The sequence below is a fragment of the Trematomus bernacchii genome, unplaced genomic scaffold (assembly GCF_902827165.1).
Source record: "Trematomus bernacchii unplaced genomic scaffold, fTreBer1.1, whole genome shotgun sequence".
Classification (NCBI taxonomy): Eukaryota; Metazoa; Chordata; class Actinopteri; order Perciformes; family Nototheniidae; genus Trematomus; species Trematomus bernacchii.
This window is the reverse complement of record NW_022987580.1, coordinates 1,370-17,079: the sequence shown is the minus strand read 5'-3', so window position 1 is coordinate 17,079 and position 15,710 is coordinate 1,370. Positions and strand designations below refer to the sequence as shown.

The 15,710-nt window shown below is 43.1% G+C and overlaps 1 protein-coding gene across 1 annotated transcript; it reads right to left on the bottom strand.

The window, feature by feature from the left end:
- Positions 1 to 947: 947 nt before the first annotated feature.
- LOC117479892 (GTPase IMAP family member 6-like) lies at positions 948 to 2,439 on the bottom strand. The gene is made up of 2 exons (XM_034127007.1): positions 2,343 to 2,439; positions 948 to 1,535 (listed from the first exon to the last, which is right to left on the bottom strand). Exon 2 carries the CDS (start codon positions 1,527 to 1,529, stop codon positions 948 to 950), a length of 582 nt encoding a protein of 193 aa, XP_033982898.1. The 5' UTR covers positions 1,530 to 1,535; positions 2,343 to 2,439.
- Positions 2,440 to 15,710: the final 13,271 nt, after the last annotated feature.

The following is a 15,710-nucleotide window of genomic DNA, read 5'->3' as shown; positions in this document are numbered from 1 at the left end:
CGATCCCTACTGATATTCCTATTACTGCTGCTACTGCTACTCCTGCTCCAAACAACACATAAGGTTTCATTTTCTTCCATACACTTTCTTTTATCTCATCACCACCTGAAGCACCTGACAGGATCCTTTCTTCTCTAAGGAAAGTCTCATACATCCTGAACCACTCGTCTGTGCAGTGCTGACCTCCGTTAGCTGAGACCATCTCATCTATCTTAGACAGGAAGGTTCTGACCTGCTGTCTGATTCTTCTCCTGTTGTCAAACACACAGTATCTACCTCCACACATGGAGACCAGCTCAGAGACATGACTGTTGGACCGGATCAGACCCTCAATGGACTGACCTCCTAACTTGTCCCCATGAGTGAAGAGCACCATGGAGTACCTCCAAACCTGGTCTCTGAGCAGCTGCTTCAGGTTCTCAAACAGGGCGATGTCTGCCGAGCTGATGCTGCCCAGTCTGAGCACCAGAACCAGGGCGTGCGGTCCTGGACTCGCCTCCTTTATGGACTTCATGATCTCTTTAGACAGCTGTTCAGGAGACACACTTCCAGCTGTGATTCCTGGAGAGTCCACCACGGTGACCTGACGCCCCCCCCGCCGTGGCAGAGCGACTGACTGACTCAGTGCTGACGGGGTTAAAGCCACAGTCCGACTCAAACTGATCCGACCCCAGGATGGTGTTCCCTGAGGAACTCTTCCCTCCTCCAGGAGGGCCGAGCAGCACCAGCCTCACCTCCTCCAACCGGACGGACTGCAGAACACCTGGAGATACAGAGACATTTAGCGTCTGTCCAAAGAGACTCTAGACTCAACCTGAGAACAGACAGAACCCTGCAGCTACTTTAGCTTCAACAAAACCCATCATTGTTGATCCTGAAAACGTCAGGAATGGACTCAGCATTAACCCCCAAATCTGCCCAGACATACAAGCATCTACAAAGTGTCCTCAGTACAGCACCTGAGTAAATGTACCTGCTGGGGGGGGGTTCTGGGCTCGGAGGTGGCCCGTCTTCTCCAGCAGCTCTCGGACTTGTTCCCGCCCTCCGCTCTGGTTGTTGAACAGATGATATCTGTCTGAGAATGTTGAGCAGCTAGCTGCAGTGTCCTCGTCTTCAAGGATGAAGTCCTCCAGAGCCTGGCCCTCTAAGGCGTCCCCCCGCGTGAACAGCAGGAAACACCGGTTGAAGTCCTGAGGTCCGAGGACCCTGTGAGCTGCCACCAGAACCTTCTCCTGCTCTTTGGTGAAGCGCCCCACACTGAACAGCAGCAGGAACAGGGTCTCTCTGCCGGACCCCCGGAGCTCCTGGCACCAGGCCTGGATCTGCCGCTCTGAGCCCAGGATCCCCGGGGTGTCCACTACCGAGACCTGCTTCCCAAACACGGTCTCAGTGGCCTCGGAGATCTGCCGGGTCACCGGGGTCAGGGTCTGTCTGGACTCGAACGCAGGGCGACCCAGGATGGTGTTTCCTGAAGCACTCTTACCTACGCCGGTGTTTCCCAGGAGGACGATGGTGAGACCTGGATCCATGTTGACCTGCAGGAGACCAGAGGAAGAAACTCCATCAACACTCCTCCAGACACCGAGAGCAGGAAGAGGGGAGGAGACAAGTATTTGGACCATAGGGTCATTTGTACTGGGGACGCTGGGGACATCCCCACTTTGCATTAGGGTAATCTGTTAAAACAGCTGTATCTGCAAGTAGAAGTACTCAGATCTGGTACTTGAGTAGAAGTAGAAGTACTCAGATCTTGTACTTGAGTAAAAGTAGAAGTACTCAGATCTTGTACTTGAGTAAAAGTAGAAGTACTCAGATCTTGTACTTGAGTAAAAGTAGAAGTACTCAGATCTTGTACTTGAGTAAAAATAGAAGTACTCAGATCTTGTACTTGAGTAAAAGTAGAAGTACTCAGGTCTTGTACTTGAGTAAAAGTAGAAGTACTCAGGTCTTGTACTTGAGTAAAAGTAGAAGTACTCAGATCTTGTACTTGAGTAAAAGTAGAAGTACTCAGATCTTGTACTTGAGTAAAAGTAGAAGTACTCAGATCTTTACTTGAGTAAAGTAGAAGTACTCAGGTCTTGTACTTGAGTAAAAGTAGAAGTACTCAGGTCTTGTACTTGAGTAAAAGTAGAAGTACCAGAGTGTAGGAATACTCTGTTACAGTAAAAGTCCTGCATTCAAAATGTTCCTGAAGTGAAAGTAAACTACAGCCAACAACAATCGGGAGGTTTGGGTGTAACCCCGGACCCTCACCCTGTCCCATGAGCTGGGGATTAGTATTAGTATATCAGTATATTAGTATACCATTATATCAGTATATTCATATATTAAAACACACTCACGTTCAGCAGCAGGTTTCTGTTTCCTCGTATCAAACCTCGTCAAGCTGCAAGAGGTCACACAATGACTACAGAGGAAAGGGTGGTGCCTTCAAAATAAAAGAGTTTTTATGAGGAAGTGTGTGCTGTCCCTGCAAACCTACTGTCAGTGAGGCTTTTATTTTGAAGGTTTCTGTCTGAAGTCTTCCCCTGTGTGCAGGAAGAGATCATAAATCAATAGATCAGTAACTCTGGAGTGTCTCTGCTCACTCTTTATTCTGGAAATCTTTGAATTTATATTTGCACACATTTAATAAAGAAGTGATTTCTTCTTCTCTCTGCCAGTTGCTTTCACTCTGAGGTGCAGCTTCACTGAAACAGCTCCTGATATTTACATTACAATGAAGGGTGTATAATAGAAGAGAGCTGTACCTATAGACCGTAGGGACTGGGACCCGCAGAGTCACCAGTTCAAGTCCCCGATAGACCGAGGTGCCCCTGAGCAAGGCACCGTTTCCTACCCCGGCCCCCGGCGCCTTCCTAACACTGATCAGATGAGAGGCATTTCCCCTCTGTGGGGCCACTAAGGGTTCCTTCTGTTCTTTCAGTCTCAATACAACGTCACCAACTGGAAGTATGTGCATGTGGTGTAAACTGAGCTTCTGGAAGATATTTCAATAATGTATAAGAAGTTATCATTTACTAAATGTTTTGACTTTATTAAATATCAGATTTTCTGTGAAATTTCTGAACTTTTCTCCAATTTTTGACTTTTTGTTTATTTCTGTTTTTTGAAGTGTTTTTGTATTTCAGATGTTTCCAAAAACTCTATCTCTTTAGAAACATCACGTTATTCTGAACTGACATTTAAAGTTTTGCACGGTGTCACTTTAAATGTAATCTGTGTAAAAAACAGCCTGCAGTTTATTTTAGCTTTATCTTTTAGTTTAAAACATGTTGATGTTACATCTTTAACATTATTTACACTATCTATTTTAACCATTTATAAAATGTGCTGCTAAATGAATGTAAACTCTAATTAGAATCAAAGACATCAAACACCCCTGATGATGCAGAATAACTGCCTGATGTTTTATTCACTGTAATATAATATACTGTATTTCTGTGCAGCAGATGAAGCAGTGCTGGGAGGTGAAAGAGAAAGCTGCTTCAGGCGCCATGTTAGAGTCTGCTTACCAGACAGAACAACAAGATGGAGTCTGAGTTCATCCTGTCTTTAGAGACAACAGAGAAACCTTTCAAAATAAAAGTCACACACATTTCTGACTTTTTCTCAAATTTCTTTTTTTTTTAATCCTGACGTTTTTTCAAAATGTTTTTTTTCAAACATTACAGATTTTATCCCAAAATGTCAGAATTTTTCTCATATTTCATAATTTTTTACATTTCTGACTTTTTCTCAAATTTCGTATTTTTTCTCATATTTATGATAGATTTCAATTTCTGAATTTTTTTTCATCGCCTGATACGGTTCACATCCGACTGAACACAGATTACTAGATTATTACTAGTTATAAAACCTGTGTTACTAGTGGCGTACACAACAAATGTTCTTCATTTATATAAACTTTATCCTTTCCTGATCTGTTGTCTCTCCAAGAATCTGTTCATCATGGATCACAGAGAGAGGAGAGTTTGTGAGTCCCTGAGCTGTGTGGGGTTTGTTCAACTTTTAAAAGATGTTTGAATGATGATATACACAGTGATAGATGTTAAAGCTCCCATGTCATGCTTTTCCGGTTATTACCCGTCCCCTTGTGTGTTATGAAGGTTTTTATGCATGTAAACGGTGTGCAGAGTCAAAACCCTCAAAGTACACCCTGTAGCGAGTAAAACTCTAACACAGAAAATACCTCCCCAAAACGCCTCGTTGGAGATACGCCACTGCCCATTTGAGTCTTCCATTTAGTTCCGGGTACGGCCTGATGTCATGCGGTACCCGGAAAGGAAATGCACCAATCCCGAAGAGCTATGGCCACACCCAGCGGCGCTGGCCGCACCCTCTGCCAGCCTAACATTTACTGTTGGAAGCTCTGGTTCAGTTCACAATCGATCCAGTCATGCCACCGCCAAGGACCTGTTTCCTGAAATGTGAGGAGAAATCTGAGCTGTTTGTCCTACCGACGGAAGAACCACGACGAAGTCAGTGGTTGAAATTTCTTTTTAACACTGTTCCTTCAGAGGTTCGAAGAACGTTACTGTGTGCGCGGCATTTCACAGACGAAAGCTTCCAAAACATTGCCCAGTTTGAGGCCGGATATGCACAGCATTTGAAACTGAAGGACGATGCTATTCCTAGTTTGTTTGGACCGTTTGGAGCAGGGGAAGATTCGGGTACACAACCTGTAAGTTTGCATTGTTATTTGTGTATTTATCAAACAAGGTATCTACCACGACTGTTTAAATGTGTAAACATGTTTCGGACTGCTAAGCCAGTGCTAACTAAGTTGCTAGCGTTTCCATATCAACTCTAATATCAGCAGATGGCCTTACATACATGTATCTCATAGCAGGAGAATGTCTGCATTCACACACGAAATACTCATACAGATGGAGCCTCTTATTTTGGACCCCAGCATACAGCTTCCTGCCGACTGCCAGCCAGTTGCCTGCCAAAGACCAGTATTCAGGAATGTTAGGCCCTCCCACTATTCTCCAATTTCAGGGTTTAACCAGGAGATGGCGCTATATATTAAATAACTAAGACTTAGTTTTTCACAATAGAAAATGCAGATATTATATAAAAAACTAAAGTTAAAATCTTGTTTTTAATGCCCCAAGAGCAATAACATCTTGTCACAAGCTTTTTGGAAGAAAAAGACTGACCCAAGAGACCTGTAGTTGACTAATTACAGGCCTCAATAAAGTTCTGCCATTGGTTGTGAAAAACAACGGTGGACATAGTGGAAAGTGAAATTGACATTGTCGAATTTAATAAAAATACAAAATAATGTATCTGTGTACGTGTTTTACTATGTGATCTGCACTTATCAAACATCTAATTAAAGAATGGTAGCTGTACCTCTCAAACAACCTAAACTAGTTATAAATGTTTAAATGTTTAAAAACTCTGCCCGGTTCACCGACCCCCCTCTGAGTGAATACCCAAGATATCTTGGTTTGATTTGGAGAAGGCTTTTAAAGTATACTAACTCTAACTCTATTGTATACTAACTCTTCCCGTCAAGAATATGAATAGAACTTAGATAGATCACTTACATTTCTGCAAATGAATAGCTTAGCTACTTGGCACTAAGAGTAACAGATATGTCTACCCTTTCTTTTCAGAGTGTAATATCTGCATTTTCTCTTTTGGTTTGAATAGGAGAAGGGCAATGCTTATTATTGCAATATACAACTACACAAAAATAATAATTTTTTAATTTACTATATCAGTACTTTGTATGCACTCATTTCATAATACAGAGGCAAACTCTATACCTAAAAATAATTATTTAAAAAAAAAATCCTCACAGAACCCCATATTTCGCTGTTAACGCAGTTGCAGGTGGGAATTATAAGACCGTGACACATCGAAGGCTGAAGGACAACACTAGAACTGTGTAACTTTTTTTCAATAAAATATTAAAGTCTTCCAGTCCGTGACTTTTCCTGAAAGTGTGTTATGTAGCACCCTATGTTGTTAAAAATTGTCAATTTATACCTATTTCCGCCCAGCGGGTCATATTGACCCCACCCCTTTTCATATAAACATGACGTGTTGCTATAGCAACGCCTTTTGTCTACTGCGGTTCCTTATAGATTGAGAGAGAGAGAGAGAGAGAGAGAGAGAGAGAGAGAGAGAGAGATAGATAGGAGAGATATAGAGAGATATAGAGAGGAGAGGAGAGAGAGAGGAAGAGAGAGGAGAGATAGAGAGAGAGAGAGAGGAGAGACAGTCTGTAGTGAAGTGCGCTCCCGCTCACGGGAGACTGCTCGCGCTGCGCTCCGCAGCAAACAGCTGTGGGGCGAGTTGAAAGTACGTTATGCTGGCCGCGGTGTCTAAATAATGCTTCCGGGCCAGCGGGCCATTTATAATGTCGAGCCCTGAGATTATATACGTTATCTCATCCCTGTGCTTTGATGAAGCCTAATTTGATAAAGTTTCAAATTCATTTCTGAAATATTTCGTTAATAAATATTTCATGAGTAATATAGTTGTCTTTGTCACATTTTATTTGGCATTAGTAAATAATTATGCACATTTACAGATATTTTACATGATATGAGTGATAACACGTGTTATAAGGGCTATTTTGCACAATAGGTGTGCCTTGAGATTTTTACTTGTCCTTTGGTGTGCCTTGGGCACAAAAGGTTTGGGAACCACTGCTGTAGAGAAATGTAAACGTTCACCATCCCCCACCCGCCTACTGTATGTTGCTTTTTTGACATGTAAATGAGTAACTACCCCCCTCTGAGTGAATACCTGTTGTACCTGTCCGGGGCTAAGCCCATAGGACGATGCTCTGATGTCATCACCCTCGCACATTGGTCATATGTTTACAAAAAACGATGTTAACACTTTCTCGTTCTTAATATATGCTATATTTAGGGTCGATATGTGTGAATTTACTTTAAAATAGCAGATCACTGTGATTCACTTCTCCGCGGCTCCTCCGTGCAGAGAGGCCCCCCCCCCGTTGACAATTCACGAGCGTCTAACTCTCTCCCCCCTGTGAAGAGATATCACAGGGGGGGGGTTGGGACACACACATTCCGATGGCCAATTCGTTTTAAACAAAGAGTAGGCTATACTCAACAGAGTGGGGTGGGGGCTGGTGAACGGTATGGTCAATGTTTGTAAACACTGTGACATTTTGACTTTATTTGATCATTTCAGTTAAAAACTAACGTTCATATTTCATATTACTGTTTTGCCTGGCTGGACCTGTAATTTACAGGAAAGGAGTGCACGCTACTAAAGAGACACGCTACCATGGAAACCAAACAATGGTGTTGCTGTATTGAAGTCCGAGTGGAAACAGTCATTGGATGATTGGATGGTCATTATGGGGAAAAATAACACCCAGGGATCAAGATCCCTCCGCGACGCGACGCGGAGGGATCAGTAATTTTTAGTGAATTACTGAGTTTAGGCACGTTAATAACATTTTAATGAAGTTGAATACAGTATATTCATATTTGTCAGTGATTTCATGTCAATTCGGCGAACATAAACGATTAAATTAGGATTAAAAATCGAGAGCCGGCTGCTGTTCGTTACGGCAACCCAACTAGACACTTGACACAGTGGCTTTTGGCAAAGCACACAAAGAAAACAAAAAAAAACCGAGAGAGATGAGTTATGTTATTACAACGTGACTTCACTATTATTTAACAACTATTTTTATTGGGTTCTTTTATTTGGGGTTAAGTACATTGTCAGAATAAGTGAGAAATGGATTTAACTTCTGTTAGACAGCTATCATACTGCATAAATATTTATGCAAAAATGTATGGCATTAATAATGTATATCTAATTATATTTAAAAATGTATGGCATTAATAATGTATATCTAATTACATTAACTGTGAATGTCTTTCATTTTATTTAAAATGAAATAAAATTACATAAAACATTTTCCATAAAAAAGTTGATTCAAGAACAAATCAGTACTTTTCTTATATGACTATTATTGCTAAATTTGAAAGGTCTTTACCAGCTTTGGAATTATATATATATATATATATATATATATATATATATATATATATAGCACCTTCTGCCATCCCATCTCTACTGACATATGGATCTTAACAAAGATCCGCTATACATTAGTACCAGATATACTGTACACGGACATTTTAGTGAACCAGACCAGCTGTTTCTCCGCCGGGTCTTCGCTTCCCGGGCATCACGTTGTCTTACAAGTGTGTTCAGATGCTAAATAAAAGTTTAGCTTGTACTTTTGATACCCCGCCTCTCGGCACCACAACATCCAGTTTACTGTATTTCACATGAGCGATGTCGAACATTGAAAAGTCCTTATAAAATCTCTGTTATAGATCAGTACTTTTCTTATATGACTATTATGACTTGAACACTGAGGAATGTATTTAGTAACTTCAGACATTTGAAATATTTGAAATCAGATGAAAACAAACTGTAACGACCCTGCCGTGTTATCTATGATTACTATGCCTTACTGTACATTCATAATTTCAGCCGGAGGTAGGTGGTAGGCGTTGCGGAGGAGCAGATTGCGAGTGAGGTGCCTGTTCTAAACGAACTATTCCAGCTGTTATAAAGCATTAAATAAAAAGTAAGCAAGGAATACAGAATGTTTCGTTACGTAACTTTGTTGAGAATGTGGCCATGTACATGTAATACATGGGATCATTTGCAGCGACTTGGTCATTGTGGGGAAAAATAACACCCATCCTGATCGTTTCAATGAAGTTGAATACAGAATATTCATGATTTGTCAGTGATTTCATGTCAATTCGGCGAACATAAACATCAATGATGATGATTAAATTAGGATTAAAATCGGGAGAGCGGCTCGTTCGTTTTTTTCCAACTAAACAACATTATTAACAACAAAGAAGTTGATTTCACATGACTCCAGTGTGGAACCCCACTGCACCCCCTGGTGGATCAATGATCCATTGCAGCTGGCCTTTCACAATAATTAAATGTATTTATCATGGGGGCGGTATCCAAGTCAGACTGGGGGCCGGCCGGCCATCACGGAACGTGCACGAACCGATCACGACCCTCGCAACTTTAAACTGTCCAAAATAAGACGCTTCATCTTGTTAGACAGTATACTCCAGGTGATTTACCGTACGGTCAGTCGCGAAACGTAATTACATTATAGCTGGCGTTCCGAGCGTGTATGCTACCGAGCTAAACAACAAGGCTACTAAGAGCTAGACATGAGTTTGCTCGGAAAAACATTGTTTTTTACCCATATAAGATTGCAATTGTAAACATGTGCTTGATAGCCTAATATGAACCACTATCTGTTGTTCATAGTATAGTATAGCATATTGAACAACTGAACAACTAGCAAACGTAGATTAGCATTGTAATCCAGCTGGCAAACTGACGAACATCAAACAACTACGTTTATTTCACACTTCCAGCAGAGACAACGGGGAAATCCCCTCTCTTTGCCCGCTCACAGACCCCCAAAGGACGGTACATTACAGTTGGCTTTCCTCCGACGCTGATAGCATGTATAGCTAACGAGGCTAGCTATACATGCTAGCAGGAAACATTGTATGACCGAACATAGCAGACTACCCGTATAAGATTGCAATTATAAACACGTTATTGCTAGCCTAATATGAATCACTAGCTTTTGTTCATAGTAGTTTTATTACACTGCCATTATAGTTGCCGTTCCTCCAAGCTAAACGTTCATATCGTGTTAGCTACCAAGGTAAACAAAGCTAGGTTAGCATATTAGCTGGCAAGCTGGTTCATTAGATTGATTAGATAGATCCACACTCCTACCACAACTACTACTAATGAATCTAAAACAACTAAGTTTCTCTAATATTTTGTGATTTGCATTTGATTTCGTCCAGCCAGATCCTGCCGGACAATACATGACGGGACTACCACACTGAGGCGGCATCGTCCTAAAAAGCCCCGGCTGCTATAGGCAAGATGCCGACAACGGGGAAGTAATTGACGATATACCGTGTATATATGTATATTTACGTTCATTTTGTACATTTCTAAAAATAAAGTTTAATGGAAATACTTAGTAGGGCCTATCCTTTCTTCCCTGAATTATTTGCTCCTATAACATATCATTCATATATAGCAAACCATGATTTGATTTCTCATCAACAGTAGTAGTTTATAACGGGTAAAATAACTTACTCTTTGTTATGACCGGCTCGTAGGCCACAACGAAAGACAAGGAACATACACGACTTTACAAAACCACGGCACATTTATTGTGGTAAATGCAGAGATAGGTGGTCGAGGGGAGAGGATCGCTGAGCCGCTTGGAGGGAGAGAGGGGCCGCCGTGTGACTCCAACGAGTCCGTTTAGTGGAGAGAGTGAATACTGCTGAATACACATGCTTGACAGAGATGCTGTATGCGAAACCAATGTGAGTTTGGAAAAATGCACAGTATAAATCTATTTTAGTATACTTCAACAATGTAATTATGATCAGTGGAAATGGCCATGACATGGGCCCTTTAAAGGTGGGGTGTGTAATTTTGGAGAAACCAGCTCGAGATCGCTAGAATTTGAAAATACACAACCGGATAAAATCTCCCACTTCCTTACAGAGCCCCTCCTCCAACACACACGAACGTGCACATGACCAATGGAGGGCACGAGATAAGTTTGTGCACAGATGGAAGGCTGACAGGCAGGTAGGCCATCCAGTTATTTTAGCCGGGCCGGCTCAGATGATTGGTCGTGCTTTTTACAGTATTACGGCTTCCACAGATGAATGTATTTATCTATTTATTGTCAAGCACTTCAGATATTCATTGCTATCGGGATGTTAAGAGCATTCCATGGAATATAACAAGTGTTATCTCAAGCCGGTTTTCTCAAACTTACCTACCCACCTTAAGGACTAACGTTTATAATAAATACATTTGTATTGGATTTTAAGATCTTTTCATACAATCATACGTATTTGGGATCATTTGTATTAGGGGAGGTGTGTTGGCGCAGTGGGTTACAGGCCCGGTTCCAGAACAAAATGACTCAGGGTTTGCATCTGAGATTAGAGAGGGTGCAGGGGTAAAGTGTTATTTTTATAAGTGGGGAGTGGACCTAACACCCTCTGTCTAGGGAGTCCTCACCTCCTCTAGGGGGGGTCCTCACCTCCTCTAGGGGGGTCCGGGGGCATGCTCCCCCGGGAAGATTATTATTTTTTAATATTGAAGTTAAAAGCATCAATCTGGTGCACTTTGAGAGCAAAATGAAGAGATCTATGGATACCTCTCTCAACACCCATATGAAACAGAACTGTAAACAGATTTACTTTTTCTTTATGGATATTTTACAAATCACTCCCCTTTCAAACTGTATTCTTGTTTTACTGTCATATAGTATTTCATTTTTAGTGAGTGAGTTACTCAGATGAGTACCAGGAGACAGCGGTTGGTACTCTGGTACAGTTGTGGTGAAGGCATCTGACGTACTTGAACCAAAATGTCTACATGCATAGCAGAAGATGGCATCTTTTTTACATGAATATTCCAGGCCAATCTCTGTTTTGAAACCATGAGCTGCAAAATGAGCGCCTTACCCCCACTGTTACAGGCGAGTTTGGTTTCTTTTTTAAATATACATGCAGGCTCTGTTTTCACTTTTTGTTTTTCAAATGAGGGTGCATAACGACCTCAACTGAGTGTGCAATGCACCCTCATGCACCCCCGTAGAACCGGGCCTGGTGGGTTAGTGCGTTGGTGTTTATTGTTTGAGTGAGAGGCAAAGAGAAGCATTTCGGAGAGGTAAATTGTTTGTTTGTTTGAAGTGAATCTCCTTTGTTCTTCGTCAAAACTTATAGTTTTTTTGTCCATAGTCCCCCCCCCCCCACCCAAATAGCCTTGCTGTCTGGGGGTTTCCCCCGACCTGTGTGTTTTCACGGACATTGATCAATTACAGCGGCAGTGCAGAGAGGGACGGGGAAAAACTGGTGAATGAACAAGGAAAGGACAATGACAACGAAAAATGCGAACGGACAAAATGGAAAAACAGGAGTAGGAAAACAAAAAGAGGTGAGAGAGCAGCTGGAAGAGGGTGGAGGAGAGGAGAAATATAAAAAGAGCTTACGGTGGTGGTGCCGGTGGAAAGCGGAAAAGCAGCGGTATCTGTAATGGATCTACTAAAAGGAGTTAAAAAAGATGTGGAGTGGTGATGGGGTGCAGGGTGAAAGGAAGGTGGACTATATGAAGTGACAAATGGCTGATGAAAAAGGAAAAAATAAAATAATGAATGGGATAAGGATAAGGATAAACGGAGCCATGGTGCGGGCAGAGACTGTATGGTCAAAGAGCTCACAGTATCCTTTCTGAATATACCGGCATATGTACTGGATACTAGGGCAGGTTGGCAAGTGTGGGGGGTATCTTGCCTGTCTCGGCAATTAAAAGAAGAGTGTGGCCAGGCACAGAGGTTGAGACGGGACGAGGTTCCTGCGTGTCACGATCTGTCTGTGTTGTGTTTTGTCTTGTCTTTTTCTGTCTTTGGTTTCCTGTTTTATTTTGAAAAGTTTTTCACCCCCTGTCTTGCCTGTTGCTTTCTGTCTGTGTTCCCTCCTGTGTCCTGATTTCCTGATTGGTGTTCACCTTGTGCCCCTGTGTTTTCTCCTCCTCCTCACCTGTGTCTTGTTGTGTGATTAGTCTTGTGTGTATTTAAGTTCTGTTTTTTCTGTCTGTCTTTTTTAGATCCTTGTTTGTCTGTGACTGTGTTCACGGGGTAGTGTTCTGTTTGTCACCGCGTAAATCTTAATAAAGGTATTTTCTTTGTTATCTGCATTTGGGTCCTGCCTGCTTCACTCAACCCTAACAGAAGGATCTAACCCGAAATGGACCCAGCAGACAGCTTGTACGAGGTGACGTACAATTTAACATGCTTGAGGAATGACTTTCGATATGCCTCCAGTAGTGAAGAGAGGCAGTCTATCATTTCTACGGCACGCCAAGAAGTAACCTCAAGGCCCTGGTTAAGGGAGTTACTACCCGTGGATTGAGGACTTTTTTGGTAGCGTTGAGGTCAAACCTGTTTCCCGGCCTGCTAGCCCCAGGCATGCTAGCCCCCTGCCTCCCAGTTCCCGGCCTGGCACCGTACGTCTCGGTGTGTTCCGTCTGGAGTCAGCCCCAGCTTCTTCCCATTTCCTGCTTTTGTCCAGGAGCCGTTCTCGGGTACTCGTCTCGCTTGTGGAGGTCCAAGGAGTCTCCAAAAGGCTCATAAGAGAAGGAGTCGCAAGTCCAGGCTAGCAGCCCGAGCCCCAAAAGCCATGCTTTGGGCTCCAGTACAGGCCCCAGCAGCCATGGTTCCGGCTTCAGTACCAGCCCACACAGCCATGGTTCCGTGCTCCAGTGCCGGCCCACAGCCATGGTACCGTGCTCCAGTACCATCCCACACAGCCATGGTTCCGTGCTCCAGTGCCGGCCCACACAGCCATGGTACCGTGCTCCAGTACCATCCCACACAGCCATGGTTCCGTGTTCCGGTTCCGTGCCCAGCAGCCATGGTGCCTGCTCTAGTACCGGCCCACACAGCCATGGTTCCGGCTCCAGAACCGGCCCACACAGCCATGGTTCCGGCTCCAGAACCGGCCCACACAGCCATGGTTCCGGCTCCAGAACCGGCCCATACAGCCATGGTTCCGGCCCCAGTTCTGGCCCCAGCAGCCATGGTTCCGGCCCCAGCAGCCATGGTTCCAGCCCCAGTTCTGGTCCCAGCGGCCATGGTTCCAGCTCCAGAACCGGCCCATACAGCCATGGTCCAGGCCTCTGTTCCGGTTTTATTTTGAAAAGTGTTCACCCCCTATCTTGCCTGTTGCTTTCTGTCTGCTTCACTCAACCCTAACACTGCGGGTGGAATTTAACAAGGAAGTAAGGTCACTTCCGTACTCAACGAGGTTTGATGCTCTCGAGGGTCCGGAGTACTTCAGGGTAATCCATGACAAACAAATATCTGTCTGTAGGATGTGCATAAAGCCATTTATACAAAGAATGCCCGGAATTCAGATGCTATAAATGTGGCGTGCAGGGACATTATGCCCGGGACTGTGTGGCTCGGGAAGAGGGGGCGAGCGGAGCCAGGGGGAGAGAAAGTGCCCAGGCGGTAAAAACAGCTGAGAATGGAGGAGATGAAGAAGAGCAAGAGGATACACTTTCTGTGAATTCCAATGACATGGAGAAAGAGGAGGGTGGAAGTCATGAAGAGAATGAAGAAGAAGGTAGCAGCGGTGGAGCTGGTAGCAGAATAAACAAAGCTACTGTGGCTGCTGTTGCGGCTATATTTGTTGCTGCTGCTGTGAAGAGAGCCGCTGGTACGGCTGCCGCTGATGGTGGAGGAGACGGAGGGAGGAAGAAGGGGAAAGCAGACGTCAGAGGTGCGTGTAGTAGCGGAGCCAATGCTGCTGCTGTTCCAGCTGCTGCTGCTGCGGATGCTGAGGCGGACAATATGGTCTCGCTGCAGCCGCAGCAAGTACACGACCCCCCCCCTACACGACACTACGGTGGCTGAGAGACATTGATACCGTACATGGCAGATTAAAAACGAATTGCAAATGTTATTGTAGCATTTTAAGCAACTATTAGGCAAATTAATTAATCTAGTCTATCCGTTTGAGACACAACAGTATATGACTTTAAGCACAAATCATTTTGTCTATAAATTAAAACAAAACGGGGGCTTAGTAAACTTAATTTTTTAGTACATATAAATTAGGTAATAATGAGATCATCTATTCATTATGTTTGTCTAACTGCTACACATGTATTTATACATACATGTAGATATTTATGAACATCTAAATATAGTTGTTAAAGGTTTTAAGATATAAATAATCACATCATGGGGTCATTAAGGTTTCAAACAGGTTCATGTGAGGTAGGCCTACAATAACATGAAAACATGAGCCTGTAGTTTGGTATGTTATTGATATGGGCTGGACACCCCTTCACCATGATCATCATGGACTTACTTTAGACCAAATTAGGAGGGTCAGTCAGGCCACTAATGAGCTCAATCATTCACATGTATTATTACTTTATAAATTAAGAGTACTAGGGGTCCATTACAAAACCTTTGCAGGAATCGTCATGCATTCTGAATGTTTCTGTACTTTAAAAACATCATGGCTCAAGATCCTGTTCTTGTTTAAGATTAAGATTAAGATCATTTGTGAATTTAACATCCATATTCACTCAAAACTGAAAGAACACCAACATTTTTTTTTAAAGCATTGCAGGCCTAAAGCTCCACGTCAGTGACCTATATTTTAATTTCTTCCATCAAACTTTAAAAATGGCAAACAGCATGTTTTTAAAGATTTAATCTTTTAAGAAACAAAATATCAACTTTGAACAGAAGGGTTTAAAAACACGTTTTTAAATGCCTTGATGTAACAACATTCATAATTAAGTAAAGATAACACCCTTTTCACCCGGGTTACATTTTCCATTTGCCCTGTACGATGAGCGCTGTAAGTGATGAAAGTGGGGGATGTTGGCTTATCAGGCGCCCGCAGCTCACAGCCAAAGTGAGGGAGAGAGAGGGGGGGGGGGCGCGCTAGTGGGTGGAAGGTAAGGCCTCTCCTAGTGAGAGGGCCCCCCCTAGTGGCGGAGATCTCTCCTGTGGCTGATCTCCCAAGCTCACTATAATTGTCCGGAGCTCCGGCCGGAACTTTGTGAACATTTTCATATAG

What these genes read in the sequence shown, in the direction of transcription:
- LOC117479892 (XM_034127007.1), bottom strand. Translation starts at nt 1,529, where the DNA reads ATGGATCCAGGTCTCACCATCGTCCTCCTGGGAAACACCGGCGTAGGT.